Source organism: Geotrypetes seraphini, chromosome 3 (assembly GCF_902459505.1).
Source record: "Geotrypetes seraphini chromosome 3, aGeoSer1.1, whole genome shotgun sequence".
In the NCBI taxonomy this organism is placed as follows: domain Eukaryota; kingdom Metazoa; phylum Chordata; class Amphibia; order Gymnophiona; family Dermophiidae; genus Geotrypetes; species Geotrypetes seraphini.
Window position 1 is genome coordinate 65,666,287 of NC_047086.1, and position 24,297 is coordinate 65,690,583.

At 46.0% G+C, this 24,297-nt stretch overlaps 1 protein-coding gene and 1 pseudogene across 11 annotated transcripts in view; both read left to right on the forward strand.

The window, feature by feature from the left end:
- The window catches only part of DST (dystonin), an 883,569-nt gene that overhangs the window by 645,459 nt on the left and 213,813 nt on the right, over positions 1-24,297 (forward strand). For all 11 annotated transcript variants that reach the window (XM_033936420.1, XM_033936427.1, XM_033936422.1 and 8 more), the window contains 3 exons: positions 11,498-11,659; positions 13,962-14,132; positions 15,110-15,276. In XM_033936420.1, the coding sequence (XP_033792311.1) occupies positions 11,498-11,659; positions 13,962-14,132; positions 15,110-15,276 (500 nt within the window). The remainder of the gene's footprint in view (positions 1-11,497; positions 11,660-13,961; positions 14,133-15,109; positions 15,277-24,297) is intronic.
- Positions 2,100-10,947, forward strand: LOC117356661 (annotated as a pseudogene).

A 24,297-nucleotide genomic window follows, 5' to 3' on the forward strand; every position in this document is an offset into this window, starting at 1 on the left:
CGGACAGGCGGTTTTGGCTCCCGTCTGTCCGGCCAACTACCAAAGGTACGGGGAAGGGGGGTGGGGGGGTCGCCAGGGGGGTCGCGGGTCGGCTGGGGGGGCGGTCGTTGGGGGGAGGGGGGTTTGCGTCGAGGGCAGGAGGGCTGCAGTGCAGAACATAAGCCTTTCATTAAGACAATCCTGGTTCGCTTTTCCAAGTTAAAACAATTAGAAAAATATTTCTGGAGTGCTGTAATAAATTAAAATTAATAGTGCTCAGAACCCCCAAGGTAACTTCAGGCATCATTTTGAAGCTGGGGGGGGCGGTCGTTGGGGGGAGGGGGGTTTGCGTCGAGGGCAGGAGGGCCTGGGATCCCTCCTGCCCGTAATGTAGTGCGGGGTGGGGTTAGGGGGTCGCCGTGGCCAGGAGGATTTGGGCTCCCTCCTGGCCCGATATTGTTGGGGAGTCGGCGGTCCTTCGGGGGGAGGGATGTATCGGACGTCGGGGGGGGGGCATCAGGCTTTCAGGATGGGGACAGACCTTCAAGGGGGGACAGTGCAGGGAAGTCAGGGAATTTATATTAATTAATTTTTTCTCTGCGTGTTTTGTTTTTGTATAGTTATTAACTAATATTTAACTAAGTTTTAAAGTTTTAAAGAATGTTTCCTTTATACGTAAATAAAGAAAAGTGAATGGGATTGCAGTGGCGGTGACGGGGCGGTGAATGGGGTGGCAGTGGCGGTGACGGGGCGGTGAAGAGGATGGTGAGACGGGGACGGGGCGGTGACGGGGATGGTGAGACGGGGACGGGGCGGTGACGGGGATGGTGAGACGGGGACAGGGCGGTGACGGGGACCAATTTTTTCACCGTGTCATTCTCTAGTCAGGATTTCCCCAATGAATATGCATGAGATCTATGTGCATGCACTGCTTTCAGTGCATATTCATTGGGGAAATCCTGAAAACCTGACTGGATTGCGGCCCTCAAGGAGGGACTTTGAGATCCCTGATTTACATTGTGGCCTATAGGGGGGACATGTGCTTTGATATACGAGTACTTTGGATTACGAGCATGCTTCTGGAACGAATTATGCTCATAAACCAAGGTACCACTGTAATAAACTATAGTGTAGCTTCTGGTCTGAACATGCTGTTTTCATATGTTTAAGCCAGCTGGAACAGAACTGCCTAAATAAATTTGAAAATTATGATTTATTGTAGAAAGGAAACATTTAAAACAAAGTACAGTATTAAGATATTTTGCCATATAGTGGATTCAGCTTTTTTAAAGTAAACTGTAACACAAGAGAATTTGGCTTGCAGCCCAGGTGCTTGTTGATACACAAGGCTTTAAGGTCCAGATCCATTCTTTTGTAATGGTATATAGTTAGGTACAGTAGGATTTGGGGTATTTCTGGAAGGCTCACAATACAAACTAAGGGTGTTAAGATAGGATCATAAACTGGGTCCTTTTATGTGAAGTCCACTCCACTGACCATTAGGCTGCCCCTTGACTCTGCTGAGATATGTTGTCACCTTTCAATTACATACATCTGATTAGCCTTTAGAATAAATGAATAGCTATACTGGGGTGGACTTATGGTCCATCCAGCCCAGTATCCTGCTTCAAAAAGTAGCCAATCCAGATCACAAGTATCTGGCAAATTCCCAAACAGTAGCAGGATTTCATGCTACTAATCTCAAGGATAGCAGTAACTTTCCCCATTTTTATCTCAATAGCAGACTATGGACCTTTCCTCCAGGAACTTGTTCAAAACTTTTTTAAACGCAGATATGCCAACCACAGTTACCAAACCCCTCCACTCTTTGTTGAGTGAAAAAAAAAATCCTCCTATTTTATTTAAAAATTATACCGTGTAACTTAATCAAGGATTTATTTATTTGATTTGATTTCTATCCCGTACTTCCAGTAGCTCAGAACGGGGGTTACAAGCCAACATTCACAGTGGAATACATTTGGACAGTACAATGACTATACAGCAACTTAAGCACAAATTTAGAACAGATAATAGATGTAGTGCATGCCAAGGTTCACCTGGTTGGAATTGATATTTTCACTGTTAAGAAATATTAAGATATTTGCCCCTCCACTCATAACATGGATATTCCAAATATTAAAAGGAATGATTACCAACTGCTTGATATTAATGATAAATTCATGTCCCTTCTGAATGACAATGGTGAAGTTCGTGATGATCTCAAACTGCCAGAAGGTGAACTGGGGAAGGAAATAGAAGCAAACATGGTGCTGGTGACGAGATGCTGATTTCAGTCCTGTTTGCAATGAGTGAAGAATGTGCTGTAGCCATCAAGAATCCGAAGAGAAAAATCCTTAAAAGACACCAAGGGCTCCTTTTACGAAGGCGCGTTAGGGCCTTAACGTACGGAATAGCGCATGCTAAAATGCCGCACGCGCTAGCCGCTACCGCCTCCTCTTGAGCAGGCGGTAGTTTTTCAGATATAGCGCGCGCTAATCCGATGTGTGCGCTAAAAACGCTAGCACACCTTTGTAAAAGGAGCCCCAAAATATAAGTTGGGTGTGTAGCCATCAAGGCCATGACCAAATAAGCAGGGATCACCAAGCACCAGCTGACTGCTCAAGTCCAAACAACCCATGACAGATTGGAAGGGGTTATCTCTTACCTATCCTTATTACTTTTCAAAATGATAAACAATCAGGTGATTGAGGCCAGCAGCGTGCCTGATTTTAAGGCCAAATGGGATAGACACATGGGATCTATTCACAGAGAAAGATAGGGGAGGGTCATTGGGGTGGGCAGACTAGATGGGCCGTGGCCCTTATCTGCCGTCTATTTCTATGTTTCTATGTTTCTAATAGATTCATGTTTACCTATTCTACACTACTTTGACCTGTGGAGTTCTACAAAACTCAATCTTATCTCCCGTTCTCTTTGTAGTATTTGAAAAGGTGTCAGGTCAAAAGCGCGCCGGGACAAAGGCGCGAGCAGACAACTGAGCACAGCGCGGAGGTGCGCGCCGAAGAAAAAGACTGTTTTTAGGGGCTACGACGGGGGGTGTGGGGGGAACCCCCCACTTTACTTTATACAGATTGCGCCGCGTTGTGGGGGCATTGTGGGGGGTTTGGGGGGGTTGTAACTCCCCACATTTTAGTGAAAACTTAACTTTTTCCCTGTTTTTAGGGAAAAAGTTACGTTTTCACAAAAATGTGGGGGGTTACAACCCCTCATAACGCCGCCATGATCTGTATTAAGTAAAGTGGGGGGGGGGCTCCCCAACAAAACCCCCCATCGCAGCCCCTAAAAACAGTCTTTTTCTTCAGCGCGCGCCTCCGTCTTGCGCTCAGCTGTTGGCGCGCGCCTTTGTCTTCCGCGTTACTGTCTATGAACCATTTGAAAATGTTGGCCTTTGTGATTTGCATTTTGCTCCATAAACTTGAGGATGAAAGTATGAGGCATAAAGCCCATTTTTTGGTTCTTTTTTTATGGGAATGATCTGTGAGGTACAAGGTAGACCGCTCTAGCTGGCTTATTATCCCATTCTTTCTGGAAGAGGAGTTTGTGTACAGCTGGTAGAAAGAACAGAATGTTCATTTCCACAGTGATGTAAAATTTGTCATTCTACGCAGACTGTAGCAAATTTAATACCAGTTAGCTCATCTTTCACATAAGCTAATCAGTTTATCTCTTCCCTATAAATAGGGTTACTAGACATCCAGATTTACCCAGACATGTCATCTTTTTAAGGGACTGTCTTGGTATCCGGACAGCTTTCACCCTTGTCTACTTTACGGAGAGGGTGGTGGATGCCTGAAATAAACTGCCGAGAGAGGTGGTGGAGAGGAAAACGGTGACTGAGTTCAAAGAAGAGGATCTAGAATCAGAAAATAATATTAAATATTGAACTAAGACCAGTACTGGGCAGACTTGCATGGGCTGTGTCTGTATATGGCCGTTTGGTGGAGGATGGGCTGAGGAGGGCTTCAATGGCTGGGAGGGTGTAGATGGGCTGGAGTAGGTTTTGACGGAGATTTAGGCAGTTGGAACCCAAGCACAGTACCGGGTAGAGCTTTGGATTCTTGCATAAAAATAGCTAAGAAGAAAAAATTTAAAAAATTTAAATTGAATCAGGTTGGGCAGACTGGATGGACCATTCTGGTCTTTATCTGCCATCATCTACTATGTTACTATGTCTGGGTTTACTTTCCTGACCCCCATCTACCTCTGGCTCTGCTGAAATGTAATCTTCGGCCGCCGCCTCTGGAGCAACTTCCTGTTCTCATGTAGGTGGGATGCTCCATAGAGGTGGTTTCCAGGGCATGCTGACAGCAGCAGGCTCACCTCGCTACTTTCAGCTGACCTGCCCAAAGAATGTATTTCAGCGGGGTTGGAGTGGGGTCAGGGGTGTGATGGGACAGGGTCATGTGTCCTCTTTTTTGACTTCACAAACAGGGTAACCCTATCTATAAGCACAATTTGCATATACAACCAGGCTCAGTCACTGAGCACTGGCTTTCTCGAGTGCTAAACTGCATATAGTATGAACATTATTGCATGGGCTCTAAAAGCCAATGGCATGCATGCTAAGGCTTAATTCATTGTAATGCTTCACTATTCTTATGCTTACCATTTCACCTGATATTTCATTGGCATGAGGGCACACAAATCATCAAGAATTGTTAATGCTGGATTGCTATTCTATCCCTCGTGTTTAGTCACTATGTTACAAGAATTTTATAGTCACTTGCCCCCTCCTTTACTTACGCATAGTGCGGGTTTTAGCGCTGGCAACAGCGGTAAGTGCTCTAACACTCATAGGAATTCTATGAGCGTCGGAGCAGTTACCGCTGCTGCCGGCGCTAAAACCCGCGCAACGCGATGGTAAAGGAGGGGGTTGATTCTGTGTGACAAATCACAGTGTGAATTTTTTTTGTTTGTTTGGATAAAAATTCTACTTGAGAGGATGTGCAGTAAAGGAATTCTGTTCATGCCTCAAGTTCATGATGAAGCATGAAATCACATGCTAAGAAATATTTTGAGCGCCTGGAGAGTGCATCAGAATCCATTCATATTCCCATGGCTTTTAAAGTTATATTGATAAAATGTTCTGGGATAAAAATGCATACTTTTGCTTCAAAGCAATAATTGAATCCTTTAACAATTTATTTAATAGTTTGTTCAACCGGGTTAACATGTCAGTGAATGCAAAATATATTTATTATTTATTAGGATTTATTTAGCACCTTTTTGAAAACATTTATCCACGGTGATGTATATTAAAGTATATTTTGATACTATAGAACAGTAGTTTATTTTCTATCTTTAAACAAGGCGGATTACAATCAAGCATACACAGTTAAAAAAAATAACAAAACAGACATATCAAAAAACATCAAAATTGCCCTGAACCAAGGCAGATTACTATAGAACAGTAGTAGAGAAGATACCTGGTGTTACAGTTAAAGATGTGAACCAGCAGGAGTTTGTTTGAGCCCTGTCTGCCTTCCTTAAAAAGTCTGGAAAATTGAAAGTTCCTGAATGGGTGACACAGCCAAACTGGCCAAGCACAAGGAGCTGGCTCCCTATGATGAAAACTGGTTCTACTGAAGAGTTGCTTCCACAGCTCACCCCCTGTATCTCCGTGGTGGTGCTGGAGTAGGTCCTATGACCACGATCTATGTGGTCGTCAGCGCAATGGAGTCATGCCCAGCCATTTCAGCCAAGGCTCCAAGAGTGTGGCCAGGAGAGTTTTGCAAGCATTGGAAGGGCTGAAGATGGTGGAAAAAGACCCCAACAGAGGTTGCAAACTGACTCCTCAGGGACAGAGAGACTTGGACAGAATTGCAGGATAGGTTGCACAGTGTTCTCCCCAGAAATTTTTTCCAGCCGGGTGGCATGAAAAAGTAGCTGGGTGGGGTGGGCGAGACAGGGAAATCTGATGGTGGGGAAAATTAAGGGCTCCTTTTACAAAGATGCGTTAGAACCTTAATGCGCGGAATAGCGTGCGCTAAATTGCCGCGCATGTAGCCGCTACCGCCTCCTCTTAAGCAGGCGATAGTTTTTCAGATAGCATACGCTAATCCGGTGTGTGCGCTAAAAACACTAGCGCACCTTTGTAAAAGGAGCCCTAAATGTGTACTATTTATATTAATTATTATTTTCCAATGTTCACTATTACTTCCTTTTTTTAAGGTTTGACACTTGTGCCAGAATATTTTTACTAAATTTAAGAAGTATCCAATTCTAGAAGTGAATAATTAGATATTCGCCCTCTTTCAAATGGTATAGAGCAGTGGTCTCAAACTCAAACCCTTAGTGGGGCCACATTTTGGATTTGTAGGTACTTGGAGGGCCACAGAAAAAATAGTTAATGTCTTATTAAAAAAATTTCAACTTTGCATGAGGTAAAACTCTTTATAGTTTATAAATCTTTCCTTTAACAGTTAAAGGAAAGATTTATAAACTATAAAGTTTTACCTTATGCAAAATTGTCATTAATTATTTTTCTGCGGCCCTCCAAGTACCCTATTTTTTCTGCAGCCCTCACATTTAAAGTTTAATATCTTTCCTTTCTCAAAACTGACACATTTCAATCACTATATTGAAAATAAAATCATTTTCCCTACCTTTTTTGTCTGGTGACTTTATTTTTCTGAAAACAACGAACAGACTGCAGATAATGTACAAGATGCAGGCGTTGTTTATTAGTAAATGCAGTAACATATACAACCTTATAGCCAACCAAGGGACCCGACACGGTCTGTGTTTCGGATAACACGCCTTCCTCAGGGGTCCATGGTGGTTAAGGTATAAAGCAAACTGCATAAAAGATAACAAACACACACCAATCACGATCAAATGGCATTGTGTAAGACTTGCTTGACCCCATTTGATCGTGATTGGCATGTGTTTGTTACCCTGAGGAAGGCGTGTTATCCGAAACACGGACCGTGTCGGGTCCCTTGGTTGGCTATAAGGTTGATTATGTTACTGCATTTACTAATTAAACAATGCCTGCATCTTGTACATTATCTGCAGTCTGTTCGTTGTTTTCTGGTTGCTGTTGTTTACTGCAGACTACGTTGGGCTTTCTTTCTCCCTTTTGTGCATTGACTTTATTTTTCTGTGCATTTAACTATGTTTCCAGGGTCTTCTTGTCCTTTGACTGTTTTTCTCTCCGTCTTCACTTTCTGCCTTGCATCCATCTTTGGCATTAACTTAATATTCAATTTTTCTGCTTTCTTTTCAAAATCTATGTTTCCATATCTTCCCTTCCCTTCTATCTCTCTCTTCTTCTGTCCCTATTTGCATGGTCTGCATCTCTTTCTTTCCTGTCTCTCCATCCCTCCTTCCTTCCTTTCCCCTGGTCTGGCATCTGTCTCCTTCCCTCCCCCAACTTTTTATTTCTTTCACCCTGCCCCCTTCTTTCTTTCTCTCTCTCTATCCATGCCCCCATTCTTTTATATGTCTGTCTTTCTCTTTCTCTCCATGCCCCCTTTCTTTCTTTTTTTCTTTCTGCATGCCTGCCCTTTCTCTCTCCATGCCCCTTTCTGTCTGTGTCCCGTTTCCCTTCTTTCTTTCTGTCTCTCTGTCCCCCCTCTTTCTTTCTTTACTTCTCCCTGCCCTCCCCCAAGTCACCACCATTGGGGAACAGGCCGCCACCGCCGTAATCAGGTAACAGGCCGCCACCGCCGCAATCGGGGAACAAGCTGCCACCACCGCAATCGGGGAACAAGCTGCTGCCACCATAATCGGGGAACAGGCCGCCGCTGCCGCAATCGGGGAACAAGCTGCCGCTGCCACATTCGGGGAATAGGCTAGTGCCGAGGTCTTAATTCTCCCTGCATATCTTCTCCAGCGCGGGCCAACCAATTCACGCCACCCGATGTCAATTCTAACGTCGGGGAGGAACTTCTGGGCCAGCCAGGCAGTAATTGGCTGGCCCAGAACTTCCTCCCCGACATTAGAATTGAACGTTGGGTGGCGAGAATTGGTCGGCTCCGAGCTGGGGAAGATATGTAGGGAGAGCTAAGACCTCGGGCGCTGACCTGTTCCCCGATTGCGGTGGCTTGGGGGAGGGCAGTAGATTGGGGACCCCTGCTTTAGGCAAGGACAGATCGCGGGCCGCAAAATAGTCCCTGGGGGCCACATGTTGCCCGCGGCCGCGTGTTTCAGACCGCTGGTATAGAGATTTAAAAAAGGGAAATGCGTTAATGAAATCATTAGGTTCAATCTAGCCATTTATTTCTGCATGAATTTAAACAACTAAAAAAAAAAGATAAATATAGCTCATCCAGTCATACAAGAAACATCTCTACAGCACCTCTAATAATATTTTGATCACTATATTCCTTCCTGAGGTCTCACTGAGGATATGAAATAGATGCGATCCCCACTTCCAAACCTCTTCCATATAATTTGAAGGAGACCTGTGTGATCGCACTACAGCAAAATAAAAAAGTAGCAGATAAAAATCAAAGTGAGAGCTAGGCAAAACAGTTTAGGTAAAAATGCAGGTAATAATTAGCAATGTATTAAAAATATTTTATTTTTATTTGCTTATAATGTCATTTGAAAGCTGTTTGATGTTAATACAGCTTAATTTAATGCATTATAGTGTGTGTGGAGGGGGGGACAACACCAACATCAACAGTAAAGTTAGCATAGGGTCATTAAATCCAGTGGCGTACCTAGTATATATGACAGCCAGTGCTGATCATTTTTTAATAACCTCCTCAACTATATAAAAAAAGTTATTTTTAGTAATAATCCATGAGTTACACAACAAGGGTGCACCTAGGAAAAGGCAGCATCTTAAACACTGCAGTGAGCACTAGAACACCAACACATGCATTGTAAAACTAAACAAGCCAGATCCTGCACAGTCAGTTGATCCTGTACAGTCATTGCTAACAGAAAGCCATGTCCTTTTCATACACAGAACAGAGATACACCCTCGCCTAATATGGAATAATCACAAACTAAAAATAGAAATATGTAAACAAAAGTTAAACTGAAACGCCAATAAATCAGACTCTGCGTACAATATAACACCACAGAAACAGTGACACGTACCCTAATACTGTGCAAAATATAAAGACAGTAGATGTAAATTTGAAAAAACTGCTACATAACAATCACCACTTTACAAATTAACAAATATAAATAAAACAGGGAAGAGAGAAATAAGAAAATACCATTTTATTGGACTAATCCATTTTTCAATTAGTAGTAATTAGCTTTCAGAGGCCAAATCTTTCTTCAAGACAGTACAGTCTTGTTATGGTATCCTGTCCTGACCTGAGGAAAGGGGTTTAGTCCCCAAAAAACTGCCTTATTTCCATTTTCTATTGATAAACTTTAATCAATACAGTTACAATACTACTTGATTCTACGTAAAACAACAACAAAATTTTTTTTCCACCTTTTGTCGTTTCTGCTTTAATCATCTTCTCTTCACTCTCTTCTTTCTATTCAGCGTTTGTCCTCGCTCCCTTCCATGCAACATCTGTCCTCTCTCTTTGCCCCTTCCACCCAACCTCTGCCCTCTCTCTCTCTCCCCCTTGCATCCACTGTCCACCCTCTCTGCCCTTTCCATCCAGTGCCCGCCCTCTCTCTGTTCCACATGGCATCTTCCCTCTTTCTATGTCCCTTCAATAAACTGTATTTCCTTTGCCCTTTCTCTCCTTTGTACTCTGTGACCTTTGTACTTTGTGCCTTTGTACTCCTGTGCTCTTTCTCTCCATTTCAGCTTCACCCCCTCTCCATTTTTTTTGTCTCCACCACTTCCCCTATGCTCTGGCACCTCTATCCCCTTCTCTCCCCCCATGCCCTGGCATTTCTCTCCTCTCCTTCCATCTCCCCCTTCCACTCCATTATCTGGCATCTCTTCTCCTTCCTTTCTCTCCTTCCTTCCTTTCACCTGGTCTGGCATCTGTATCCTCCCCCTCCCCCCATATGCCCTGACATCTCTCCCCCCTCCATGGTCTGGTAGCTCCTTTCCTTTCCCTCCCTCCTATGGTCTTGGCATCTCTTTCCTCTCCTCTCCCTTCCCTGGTCTTCCTTCTCCCCTCTCTCTCCCCAATTGTGTGCAGCAGCAGCACTTATCTTCCTCTCCCCCCCTCCCCAATTGGATGTTGCAGCAGCATTTATCTTCCCATCCCTCCCCTCATGCCCTGGAATCTCTCTCCTCTCCTATGTCTCCCTCTGCTTCCTTGCTCTGGCACCTTTCTTTCCTTTCCCTCTGGTCTGGCATTTGTCTCCTTAGTTTCCCTTCCCTCCCCTCCCCCATGCCCTGGCATCTCACTCCTCTCCCCTACCCCCTCCATTATCTTGCATCTCCACTCCTTCCTTTCTCTCCCTCCTTCCTTCCTTTCCCCTGGTCTGGCATCTGTCTCCTTCTCCCCACCCATAGTCTGGTATCTCCTTTCTTTTCCCTCCCTCCTATGGTCTTGGCATCTCTTTCCTCTCCTCTCCTTTCCCTGGTCTTCCTCCCCCCCCCACTGGGTGCAGCAGCAGCATTTCTCTCTCCCCTAATTGGGTGCAGCAGGAACGGCATTTCTCTCCCCCCATCACTTCTCCCTCCACCCCCCCCACCTCGGTCGGCAAATTCGCTACAGGCTAAGGCAGGAGATAGGTCAGCGATGGAGGTAAGCTTACAACTTGGAGCTCTTCCTTGCTTCGGGCCTTCCTTGCTGCTGGGTCCTGCCTTCATGGAAACAGAAAGTAGGCAGGACCCGGCAGCGAAGAAGACCCGAAGCAAGCAAGAACACCAAGTTGAAAGCTTTCCTCCCTGCCCTATCTCTCGCCTTAGCCTGTAGTGAATCTATTTTTCGGACCTACTTCATTTCTCTTAGGTAACTTCTCCCTCCGTTAACCAGCAGCAGTTACTGAAGCACGCAGCTGCGAGCTTCCGCCTCTCCTCTTTCCGATTGGTTTCGCTTTGTGCAGGAGCGTCTTGTGCGATAAGCTGCAGAACAAAAGTAAACACGACGTCGGGGTTCTTCCTGTTTGTGCACTGGGTCATAATGAGCCTGCAGCCCCTGCCTCCAACTGCGACTGTAAAAATCGACCAGCAGTAGGAAAATTGTTTAAAAAAATAAAGCTGAAAACCCTTTTTCTGGCGCTTAAAAAAAAAAAAGTCGGGCGGAGGCGAATTTGCAGCCAGGATGACAGCCGGGCGCTCACCTAATCTAGCCGGGCGGGGCGCCCGGCTGAAAGGCGCTAGGGAGAACACTGGGTTGCAGCAGCAAGCAAAAAACATTGACGTGGGAATTCAGGAAAATTAAAAATGGATCTGTTTATTAAAAACAAAACAAAAAAATCAATCAAATATACACAGTTAAAAAAAAACAAACATATCAAAAAACATCAAAATTGCCAATTCATATGAAAGACAACAACCATCATAGTTCATCTTACAAACAGATGATGCTTTAACAATTTTTTTAATTTATACAAATCTTTTTGTTTTTACCAGACTTTTCAAACCACCCTTATATTTCCTTTTCTGTTTCAGGAATTTCAAAAAGAAGAGATTGAACCATTGCAAGTCCAGTTACAAGAGGTAAATTGGTTAGGCCAAGGACTCATTCAAAGTGCAGCTAAGAGCACCAACACCCAGAACATTGAACATGACCTGGAAGATGTTAATGCACGGTGGAATACTCTTAATAAGAAGGTGATTCTAATTGATATACCAGCATTAAAGGCTTTATTGTGAATGTTTTATCGTGTTTTTCATATTTATTGCATCAGAATTTTCTTACAAGGGCAAAATAGTTTTTGGACTATTAAAACAGCTTATAATAAGTTATAATACGTGTCATTTTTTAAATCTCCATTTGGATTGCTGAGTCAGTACAGCCATATCATTTTACATTAAAAAAAAAAAAAATTAAAGTTCTTTTAGTGCAGGGGTCAGACAATCACTGTCCTCGAGCTACAATCCAGTCAGGTTTTCAAGATTTCCACAGTGAATATGCACAACATCAATTTGCAGTCAATGAAAGCAGTATGTGTAAATCAAATCTTAAAAACCCAAATGGATTGTGACACTCGAGGACTGAGGTTGCCCATCCCTTCTGTAATGCTCTAGACTATTTTGAAATTGAAAAGTGCTGTATCTAAGGGAATTTTCTTAGTTTTGAAATTTTACCTAATGGTACTTGATTCTGAAATGTGAGGGTGAAGAATGATAAAACTCTTAACTACAATTGAAGCTACTGTGATGAGGGTTTTTGTTATTTTTGCTGATCCTATCATATGATGCGATAGGGGGGAAAAAAAACCCTTAGGAATGATTTATAATTTGTTCAAGTATTGTATATTGTCCAGACAATGCACTTAGAGGGGCATTTTTGATAGGACATCTTAAGTCCAACTTTGAATGTTTTGAGAAAAAGTCCAAAAATTGGGTGGAAAAAATGTCCATATTTGAACCTGCAAGATGTCTTCCCCACCTCTGAAAATGGCCCAGCTAGATGTTTTGTCCAGCTAGATGTCTTAAATTCTTTTTGCCATTATAGAACCCCAACCCCCCACCCTGTCCATATTAAAATGTCCAAAACAAGTCATTTGCATGTAGGAGGGATCAGCATTTTTAATAAATTGGCCACACAGACATGCCAGCAGAACAGTGGGGCACCCTAGGGGGCATTGCTGTGATCGTCACATTAAGGGTGCCAGGTACACATCTCATCATGACACCTGTATATTTGGTGAGCCCTCCAGAACTCCCCCAAACCTACTGTACCCACCTGTCTTCCACCCCAATAGCCCTTATGCCTGCAGGCATCACTTATATGACAGTGCAGTGTTTTTTTTGCTGGGCTCACACTTCCTACCACAAGTGTACTAGTTTGGGTGGCATATGCACCTTCCCGCAGTCCACTATACTACCTACCAGGCTACTCCAGAGACCTGTTTGCAGCTCTACTCTCTGGCCATGGTATCTGCAGCTGTCATACAGACAAAATGTGTACCGTTTCATGCAAATATTTGGGGGGCGGGAAGGGGGTCAGTGACCACTTGGGGAGTGTATGGACCATATTCTTCCCTTCAGTAGTCATCTGGTCAGTTTGGGTACTCTGGACATTTTGTAAAATGTTTAATTATCACTGTAAAATGTCCAAGTGCTAAGCCTGCTCTAATCCTGCCCAAAAAACCCTTTAATACGCCCCCTTAAGATTTAGATTCACCGGGGACAAAACAACCAGAAAGACATCTAGAAAGCCAGTTTCAAAATTGCCCACTTGGACATTTTGATTAGTAAGATGTCTAAGTGCTGGTATATGCTGTCTTTTGGATGTCTTATCTTTTTTTAAAATGAGCCCCATAGGCTCTAGATCAGTGGCTCCTAACCCTGTCCTGGAGGACCACCAGCCAGTCAGGTTTTCAGGACATCCCTAATGAATACGCATAAAGCAGATTTGCAGGCCTGCCTCCTCCATTATATGCAAATCTCTCTCATGTATTCATTAGGGCTATCTCAAAATCCTGACTGGCTGGTGGTCCTCCAGGACAGGGTTGGGAACTACTGCTCTAGATCAGTGGTTCCCAGCCCTGTCCTGGAGGATCACCAGGCCAGTCGGGTTTTCAGGATAGCCCTAATGAATATGCATGGAGCAGATGTGCATGCCTGCCTCCCCCATTATATGCAGATCTCTCTCATGCATATTCATTAGGGCTATCCTGAAAACCCGACTGGTCTAGTGGTCCTCCAGGACAGGGTTGGGAACCACTGCTGTAGATGACAGTACGATAAGCTTGGACCATGGGAAGTTTTGTACTGCTATTTAATAGATTTCCATTAATATCCATCTCAGAAGTTTTGCCAGCTCTTTGGATGTGTTCAGGGACAACACACATTAATCACCATCACCACTCTTCAGAATTATATGCCTACATTTCTAGTTCTAGTTATAATTTCTCAACTGTTCAGCAGTGTAAAAGTATCAAGAAAGTTGTATTATTTCTTACAGGTTGCTCAACGGGCAGCCCAATTGCAAGAAGCTCTTCTCCACTGTGGGAGGTTTCAGGATGCCCTTGAGTCTCTGCTTAGCTGGCTCACTGATACAGAAGATCTTGTGGCAAACCAGAAACCCCCTTCTGCAGAATTCAAAGTGGTGAAAGCTCAGATACAGGAACAAAAAGTATGGAACGTTTATTGATGTTTCCTTTCTTTTGTTTGTAATTGAACAATTTTTAATATAGAATTAAAAACAGAAATAAACAGATCACTTTATTCGGACTGACTTTTACCGTACCTGTACATTTTTTTTTAGATCCAAAGTACTAAGTTTCCCCACTATTCAGTTTGCAGTTACTTTCTCTGTCCTTAGTGAGCTCACAATCTAAGTTTTGCATCTGGGGCAATGGAGGGCTAAGTAAATTGCTCAAAATCATTTATGTTGCAAGAGGCTAATTCTGATTAAGCTGAAAACCCAAAAGAAGCAAGAAGGAACTGCTGGGCTAAAAAAAATAACTAATAACAAAAAGGTTATAGTGATATTCTTTGAAACAAATATACATTAAGAAGACTTAGACTTGTTTCATAGTTAAGTTATTTATTTATCACTTAACTATGAAAGCTGCACAGTCCTCACATTCCAGATTACTGGAATTTCCCTCTAAAGCCCTCTCCAGCCCATCACAAATCGAATTGCCATATGAGATACAGACTTCCCAGATGCACATCTGCCCAGTACTAGCCCTAGTTCTTCACAGCCAGAGTTGCCATCTAAGCCCCACTTGACACATCAAACACACATGCAACCATTTATCAAATTTAGCTCAAATAGAGTCAAGGCAAATAGATGTAAAAATGTTAGGCAAACATATCTTGTTAGCTTTGTCCAGAAATGACAAGCTGAATAACTAAATTTATCTAGCTTAAACCTTCAGCTGTTCTTTTCATCTCTACTCATAAGTCATCAGTGTAAGAAGTAACTTCTATTTTAAGATATTGTTAGACATAGATTGATACTTATCAGGGAATATACAAAATATGTTTCACTGACTAAAACATTTACCACACAGGCAGTAAGTACTAGGTTCAGGCCCAGATCTCTGGAAAACAATTTTATCGTAATTTTGTTTTATTTTTTTTTTCTGATTGCTTGACTTTTAGTTGCTCCAGAGGTTATTAGATGACCGCAGACCAACTGTTGAGGTAATTAGGCGAGAAGGAGAGAAAATTGCAGCATCAGCAGAGCCTGCAGATAAAGAGAAGATCTTAAAGCAGCTGGACACCTTGGGCTCCAGATGGGATGCGTTGCTCAGTAAAGCAGAAACAAGGTATCTGTAGTTACTGTTTTGAAAACCTTCACACAAAATTTTAAAAACACACACGGCACTGAAATGTGTCAACATGGTAGTTCCCTTTTGTTATCTTTCTGTTATCCCTATAATATCATACAGAGAACCATTTTGTGATATGCAGTGGGAAAAAAATAATCCTAGAATCTAATTTGTTGTCTCTGTCTGAATCATCTGTATTCCATTTTATCTGTTTTGAATAAGAAGTGTAGATAACTATAATGATTTGTACTATTTATCACACTAACAGGGCATGTTCAAAACACAAAAATATCCCAAAATTGTCACTTGGGCTTTTTTCTCTGCAAAACATGCAAAGGCTCTTGGATCTGCTCGCCATAGAGCCAGTTCTGGACGAAGACTCGGACTCAGGCAGATATTCTTTATACTTCATGGTGCCAAAGAAAGGCTCAGACCACTAGAGGCCAATTCTGGAGCTCAGGTTGGTCAGTGCTGCGCTGAAAGTACCGTGCTTTCAACTGGAGACTGTTCGATCATTGTGGCAGTGACACCTGGGGAATTTTTTGCCCCCTTTGAATTGACAGGGGGGGGCCTTCCTCTCTGTTCCAGCTCACAGAACGTACTTGCGGTTCCATGTACTGTAGTAGCATTTTCAATTCTCCGTCACCCTTTGGCCTTGCCACAGCGCCTCACACCTTTACCAAGGTGATGTGATGGTAGCAGCATACCTACACAAGGCTAGGATCCAAATACACTCATATTTGAACAATTGGCTGATCAGGGCCCTATCCACGGAAGAGGGTGAACTGGCAGTCTCAAGAGTGATCCAACTCCCACAGGACTTGGAATGGATCGTCAACTTCAAGAAGAGTCACTTAGAGTCAACCCAGCACTTGGAGTACCTGGAAGCTCTGTTTGATATGGCTATAGACCAGATTTTTCTTCCAGAGCCACGTAGAGAGAAACTCCCAAAATTGATATTTGACCTACTACTGAGACTGGCTCTGATGGCGTGGCAATATCTGCAGGTCCTTAGACTCTCTCCTATCCTGCTGGTCTCCCAGACAGATTCACTTCAGCAAATGTTTCCGTGGACACCAGATGCAAGGAACAGCTTTCAGTGATGGCTGCAGACAGCTTCCTTCTCAAAGGGCATGCTACTCCATATACCCTCATGGGAGATATTGACAACCAATGCCAGCCTTTACAGTTGAGGAGGGGTGTCATTGCAACAGACACCCAGTTCAAGGTCATTGGCCCCCCCAACTCAGCAAAAGTGGTCCATAAAGCACCTGGAACTCATTGCCCTGGCATTGCAGGCCCTGGAGAAGTCCCAGAAGGCAAGACAGGCAGGGTGTTCTTGGACAATGCGACAGTGGTGACCTACGTCAACCGACAAGGAGGCATCAGGAGTGCCCTGTTATGTCTAGAGACTCAGCTCCTCTTTCCGAGGGCAGAAACTCATCTGCAGGCTCTCTCAGTAGCACACATTATGGGAGTGAAGAATGCTCAGGCTGACTATCTCAGTTGGCAGATGCTTGACTCAGGGGAGTGGTCACTCTCCTCACAAGCATTTGACATCATTGCCCACTGATGGATCTCATGGCCTTAGCAGCAAGCACAAAGGTGGATCGCTTTTATACCTGAAGATATGAGCCTAGAAACTCAGGGTTGGATGTGTTGGTCCATCTGTGGCCGAAGAAGGGGCTCTTGCACGCATTTCCCCTGTGACCTATGCTAGGTTGAGTCATTCACAGGATTGTGAGTCACTGGGGCTGATTGTCCTAGTGGTGCCGATTGGCCCCGCAGACCGTGGTATGTGGACCTAGTTCGCCTACAAAGAGATGAAGGCCTCAGATTGAAGGATCTCCTACACAGGGTCCAGTCCCCATAGAAAGTCCAGAACACTTTGGGATTAAGACAAGGCTCTTGAGTGAGTGGCCCTAGTAAGGAAGGATAGTCGGAGGTGGTTGTTTCCACTCTGCTTAGAGCCAAGAAGCCCTCAATGGTGGCGACCTATGCTAAGGCCTGGAAGACTTTCTGACAGCGGTGCTAAGATTGATGCAGAACCCTTACAATCCCTGATCTCAGTAGTCCTGGAATTTTTGCAAGAGAGACTTGAGAAGGGCCTGTTGGTCGATCACTAAAAGTGTAGATAGCAGGCTTTTCATGCTTCCGAGCTCAGGGAGGGAGAGCATGCTCTGACCTCTCACCCAGATGTGGCAAGATTCTCTACAGGGGCTCTCAGGTTGTGCCCTCCAGTACATTTACCATTCCCATCCTGAAACCTTTGATATAATTTGCAAGGTTTCAGTAAGGCTTTGTATGAACTCTTACAGAAGGTTTCATAAGAACATAAGAATTGCTGCTGCTGGGTCAGACCAGTGGTCCATCGTGCCCAGCAGTCCGCTCACGCGCGCAGCCCCTGGGTCAAAGACCAGTGCTCTAAAATGAGTCCAGCCTCATCTGTGTACGCGCTAAAAATGTGCATGTAATAAAGCCGTTAATGCGGCTTCATAAAAGGAGCCTTAAATGTTTAACCTCACATGACTTCACTATGTATGATTTTGTATTTGATAAAATTCAATAAAATGTTGTTACAATAAGTTAAAAAAAAAAGTGCACAGCGGGAGACAGCGTATCCAGATTGTTCCCGAAGAGAGGCAGCGTGGAGCCCTGCTCCGTCCCTCTCCCTGACCGAAAGGTAACATTTAAAAGAGCACAGCAGCCAGCCGGCCCCCTTTCAGGCCACCAGCGGGAGACAGCGTATCCAGATTGTTCCCGAAGAGAGGCAGCGTGGGAGCCCTGCTCCGCCCCTCTCCCTGACCGAAAGGGAACATTTAAAAGAGCACAGCAGCCAGCCGGGCCCCCTTTCAGGCCACCAGCGGGAGACAGCATATCCAGATTGTTCCCGAAGAGAGGCAGCGTGGGAGCCCTGCTCCGCCCCTCTCCCTGACCGAAAGGGAACATCTAAAAGAGCACAGCAGCCAGCCGGCCCCCTTTCAGGCCACCAGCGGGAGACAGCGTATCCAGATTGTTCCCGAATGAGAGGCAGCGTGGGAGCCCTGCTCCCCCCTCTCCCTGACCGAAAGGGAACATTTAAAAGAGCACAGCGCCAACGGCGCGCCGACGAGGGCGCGCCTTTGTGAAGCGCTGCAGTGACGACAGTTGGATTCTGAAGCTAACAAAATAACAGGCCTCCAATCAGCAGGAGCACACCAGCACTTTACGAGAGCGATGGAGGACCCAGGATCCCAGAGGTACATTCCGGTATACTGCACAGAGTGCAATATGTACGACTACCTCCCCTTGGGAAGGCGGGAGTACATATGCAGTCGGTGTCAGGAACTGGAAGCCTGAGGATGGAGGTCGGCAGATTGAGGGTCAGGGTCCAGGAACTGGAGGGACTGCGCACCACAGAGGAGACGAGCTGGTCAACCAGAAACACAGACGGAGCAGGCCCCATTTGTGGACCAGGTGAGGGACCTCGAGAGATTCATCGAGGAGGCCTATAGGAAGGTGGAGGAACGGGACCTAAGCAGCTGCACAGACGGATGTCGGCAGACGAGACCCCAGGATCCACAAGGCGACACCGGGGAAGGACCTAGCGGAGGAACCACGCAAGAGGAGGAGACTGCGACTCACCGGGACCCCGAGGGAGAGACACCGCACTACACCAAGGTCACGGACCTGAGGCAGAGGAGGTTGCTGAAGAAAGGGAAGTCTGCTATTGTGGTGGGAGACTCGATCTTGAGAGAGGTAGACAGTCACGTAGCTGGAGGAAGGGAGGACCGGCTAGTGACTTGTCTCCCAGGGGCCAAGACACGAGGACATCACTGATAGGATCGAGAGGATCCTGGACGGAGCAGAGACAGAGGAGACTGCGGTAATAATCCACGTCGGAACGAATGATGTGAGCCGGAGGATACTTCAGCATGGCCACACTGACTGACCAGTTCAGGGTCCTGGGACGAAAGCTGAAGCGGAGCACACGGAGGATAGCATTCTCGGAGATCCTGCCTGTACCGAGAGCAGATGCAAAGAGGCAGGCAGACTCCAGGCTGTGAATGCATGGTTGAGGAGATGGTGCCAGGAGGAGGGCTTTCACTTTGTGAGGAACTGGACGTCCTTCTGGGGAAAGAGCAAGCTCTACCGGCGGTACGGCCTGCCAACTGAGCACAGCGGGGAACTAGACTACTGGCAGCCAATGTGAGGAAGGAGATCGAGAGGGCTTTAAACTGAGGAGAGGGGGAAAGCCGACAGCTGATCTGATGTTGACGCTTCGGACAACAGTATCCAGAACAGATGCTGAACGGGCTGACTGCAGGGAGGAAGCAGAGGGACCGGGAGGATCTTATGATCAGGACAGCGAGGGAAACATCAGGTAAAGTGAGCTTGCTGGGAGAAGACTAAGGGGCATGGAGACACAGGGGGACTGGGTGGCACGAGGGCGAAAGCTGAAGGCAATATAGAGGTACCACAAGGCGAGGGGGATCAAACAGAGGCTCAAGGGATGATAGCCCAGGGAGGGGGCCGGTAGGGCTAGAAAACCAGAGGAAAAGCGGGAAGTGGGGTTGCGGGAATGTGGGGAAGCTGAAAGCTAAGAGGGTAAAGGCTGAGGGCAAAGCAGAAGCACAGGGAACGGGAGAACTGCCCGAAATCCAAGGGCAGGCGGCCCAGGTAAATGCAGAGGTGGAGGAAAAACGACGGGACCTACGGGACCTGCGGTGCTTATACGCAAATGCAAGAAGCCTCATGGCCAAGATGGGTGAACTAGATATAATTGGAATTGCAGAAACCTGGTGGACAGAGGAAAATCAATGGGATGTGGCGCTGCCGGGGTACAAGCTCTACAGGAGGGACAGGACACACAAGAAGGGGGGAGGCATAGCACTATATATAAAGGACTCTATCCACTCTGTCGGGATGGATATGGCAACGAAGGCAGAGGGGCTGGAATCGCTATGGGTCAAATTGCCGTGAAACAAGGGTGCAGGCATAAAACTGGGGCTGTACTATCGCCCACCTGGTACGCCAGAAGGAGTCGGACACGACTTGGAAGCGGAACTGAGACAGGAATGCAGGACTGGAAGTGTAACAGTGATGGGGGACTTCAACTACCCGGGAATAGACTGGAGTACGGGTCACTCCAACTGCACTAGGGAAACAGGATTTGTAGAAGCTGTGAGGGACTGCTTCATGGAGCAACTTGTCAAAGAACCGACGCGAGGGGGTGCTACTCTTGACCTCATCCTAAACGGATTAGGGGGCCTGCAAGAGGGGTAGAAGTGGGAGGACCACTAGGCAACAGTGATCGCAACAGTGATCACAACGCGATCAGATTCACATTAGAAAGGGGGACACCCATAGTAAGGAGGACCGCAACAACTGCGCTCAACTTCAAGAAAGGGAACTATGTTGCTATGAGGGAAATGGTGGGGAGGAAGCTCAGAAACATCTTTAGGATGGAGACTGTGGGAAGCGCCTGGAGGAAGCACAAAGAATGTACGTCCCCAGTTTCAGGAAAGGCTGCAAGAACAAGCGATCAAAGGACCCGGTTTGGATGTCAACTGAAGTAAAGAGGGCAATAAATGACAAAAAAGTATCCTTCCGGAGATGGAAAAAGGACCCAACAGAGGAAAAATCACCAGGCGCACAGGAAATGCCAAAAGGAATGCCACCGAGAGGTTAGAAAAGCGAAAGGGGATATATGAAGAGGGGCTGGCCAGGGAGGCAAAAAACTTCAAGGCATTCTTCAGTTACGTAAAGGGGAAGCGACCAGCGAGGAGAGGAGGTGGGGCCGTTGGATGATGGGGATAGGAAGGGAGTGATTAAGGAGGATAAAGAGGTAGCTGAGAGGTTGAACACGTTCTTCTCGTCGGTTTTCATGAGCGAAGACACATCTAATATACCGGACTCAGAGGAGCTCATAAGTGGGGAACAGGCCGAAAAATTGGAGCACATAGAGGTAAGTAAGGAGGATGTCCTCAAACAGATAGACAGGTTAAAATGCGGTAAATCAACAGGCCCGGATGGAATCCACCCAAGGGTTCTGAAGGAACTAAGACAAGAAATAGCGGGCACAATCCAGCATGTTTGCAACCTATCCTTGAAAACTGGTGAGGTACCAGAGGACTGGAAATTGGCGAATGTCACACCTATCTTCAAGAAGGGATCGAGGGGTGACCCCGGGAATTACAGGCCGGTGAGCCTGACTTCAATTATAGGGAAGATGGTGGAATCTATGATCAAGGATGGCATTTGCGAGCACATCGAGAGGAATGGCTTACAGAGAACAAGCCAGCACGGATTCTGTAAGGGAAGGTCGTGCCTAACTTCTTTGAGGGAATAAGCAGTCAGGTGGACAATGGGGAACCCATAGACATCATTTACCTCGATTTTCAAAAGGCTTTCGACAAGGTGCCACATGGAAGGCTGCTTAGGAAGCTGTGGAACCACGGGGTGGGAGGGGATGTGCACAGATGGATCAAGCACTGGTTGTCGGGTAGACTGCAGAGGGTCGGAGTGAAGGGCCAATATTCTGACTGGCGGGGAGTCACAAGCGGTGTGCCACAGGGATCGGTGCTGGGGCCGTTACTCTTCAACATATTTATCAATGACCTGGAAAAGGAGGCAAAGTGCGAGGTTATAAAATTTGCAGACGATACCAAACTGTGCGGCAGAGTTAGGTCCAGGGAGGAGTGTGAGGACCTGCAAAGGGACCTGGACAAGCTGGAAGACTGGGCAAACAAATGGCAAATGCGCTTTAACGTGGAAAAATGCAAGGTCATGCATATAGGGAAAAAGAACCCGTTGTTCAACTATAAATTGGGGGGGGGGGCATTGTTGGGAGACAGCAGACTTGAGAGAGACTTGGGTGTGCTGGTGGATGCATCACTGAAGCCATCTGCACAGTGCGCAGCAGCCTCGAAAAAAGCCAACAGGATGCTGGGCATCATAAAGAGGGGCATAACAACCAGGACGCGGGAAGTCATCATGCCATTGTATCGAGCGATGGTGCGTCCACATCTGGAATACTGCGTTCAGTATTGGTCGCCGCACCTCAAGAAGGACATGGCGGTACTTGAGAGAGTCCAAAGGAGAGCAACGAAACTGGTAAAAGGGCTGGAACACTGCCCATACGCCGAGAGGTTGGATAGGCTGGGGCTCTTCTCTCTGGAAAAGAGGAGGCTCAGGGGAGATATGATAGAGACCTTCAAGATCATGAGGGGCATAGAAAGGGTGATAGGGACAGATTCTTCAGACTGAAGGGGACAACAAGTACGAGGGGGCATTCGGAGAAACTGAAGGGAGATAGGTTCAAAACAAATGCAAGGAAGTTTTTTTTCACCCAAAGGGTCGTGGACACTTGGAATGTGCTACCGGAGGAAGTGATCAGGCAGAGTACGGTACAGGGATTCAAACAGGGATTGGACGGATTCCTGAGGGATAAAGGGATCGAGGGATACTGAGGGAGGAGCTGGGATGTAACACAAGTATAGAAAGCTAACCAGGTAATAAGTATAGAAACCCAACCAGGTCGTGCATGTGCAAGACCGGAGGGTTAGGACTTCGATGGGAAGATAGGACTTCAATGAGAAACCAAGGTGGCAAGGGAGCTCCTTCTGGTGATTCAGACAGGTCGTGACCTGTTTGGGCCGCCATGGGAGCAGACTGCCGGGCAGGATGGACCTATGGTCTGACCCGGCGGAGGCACTGCTTATGTTCTTATGTTATGTTCTTATGTGAAGCTGGAAAACAAGAAGTCCTGTTTTTTTAGCCGAGGCCATGCTTTTCAAGTATATGCAGCAATTTTTGGACCTGGGTCCCCTTTTTTGCAGTGGGGGAATCATTTTTTCTATGTATTTTTAAAGGGTTATCATTGTTTTCTGTGTTATCCGATTTTTCACTTATCTAACAATGAGTTGGTCCCATTTTTGTTGGATAATCATAGAAACATAGAACATGACGGCAGAAAAGGGCTACAGCCGATCTAGTCTGCCCACACTAATGGGCAAACTATACTCAGTGGCATAGTAAGGGGGGGAAGGGGCGCAACCGCCACAGGCGCCATCTTGATGTGGGCACCTTTCCACCACTCTTGCTCATGCTCTCCCTTTCCCCCATGTACCTCTGTAAATGTTCACCAGCGCAAGCAACTTCTACCTCTTGCTTGCACTGGCCTGGTTCCCCTTTTAGAGAATGACACGGTGACAAAATTCATCACCGTTCCCGTCCCCGCGGATAACCGCGGGAAACCATCTTCATGTCATTCTTTAAGGAGAGAGGGAAGAATCAGAGTATGAATGGCCACAACCACTGACCCACAAGCTTTGCTTTGAAGAATGCTGGTGTAGAAGGATTGAGATTGAAATAGACACTAGAAAATGACATGGGATTATTTCCCGCGGTTATCCACGGGGACGGGAACGGTGATAAATTCTGTCACCGTGTCATTCTCTACTTTGAATCACTTCTGAGTCATGGGGCCAGGAAGTGATGTCAGAGGGAAACCCAACGCTGGTGTGAGCAGCATGCTAGAGAAGCCACTCATGCTGGTGAAGATTTACAGAAATACATGGGGGGAAGAGAGAGCTTGAGTGTGGGGAGGGGGGACAGGAAGGAACAGTGGGGGGAGAGGAGGGCGTGAGGGCACTCCACCACCCTGGGCCCCTCCTACCCTCGCTACTCCACTATACGTAAGAGTCTAAGTCCCTTTCCTTTTTTTCCCCCTTCATTTCCTTTTGGGTTGAATTTCTTTACAGAGATTGTCTGGACTTTCCAACACAGGACCTAAGGCACAGAATTTACAAGCTGAGAGGTGTTGAGGCTGATCTTCTGCAAACAGAAGCTGAGGCGAGGGCATAGAATTTGCAGGCACAGAGGTGCAATGCATTCAGTTGAAGCTAAGGCAGAGAATTTTTGAGGCATGGTGTATTGAATAGAATGCTAACTTTTACAGCATGGTGCTCAACTGAACTTGAAGCACAGAATATTACAGAAACAGAGCTGCTGCCTGGAATGCTGATTTTGGTAGCA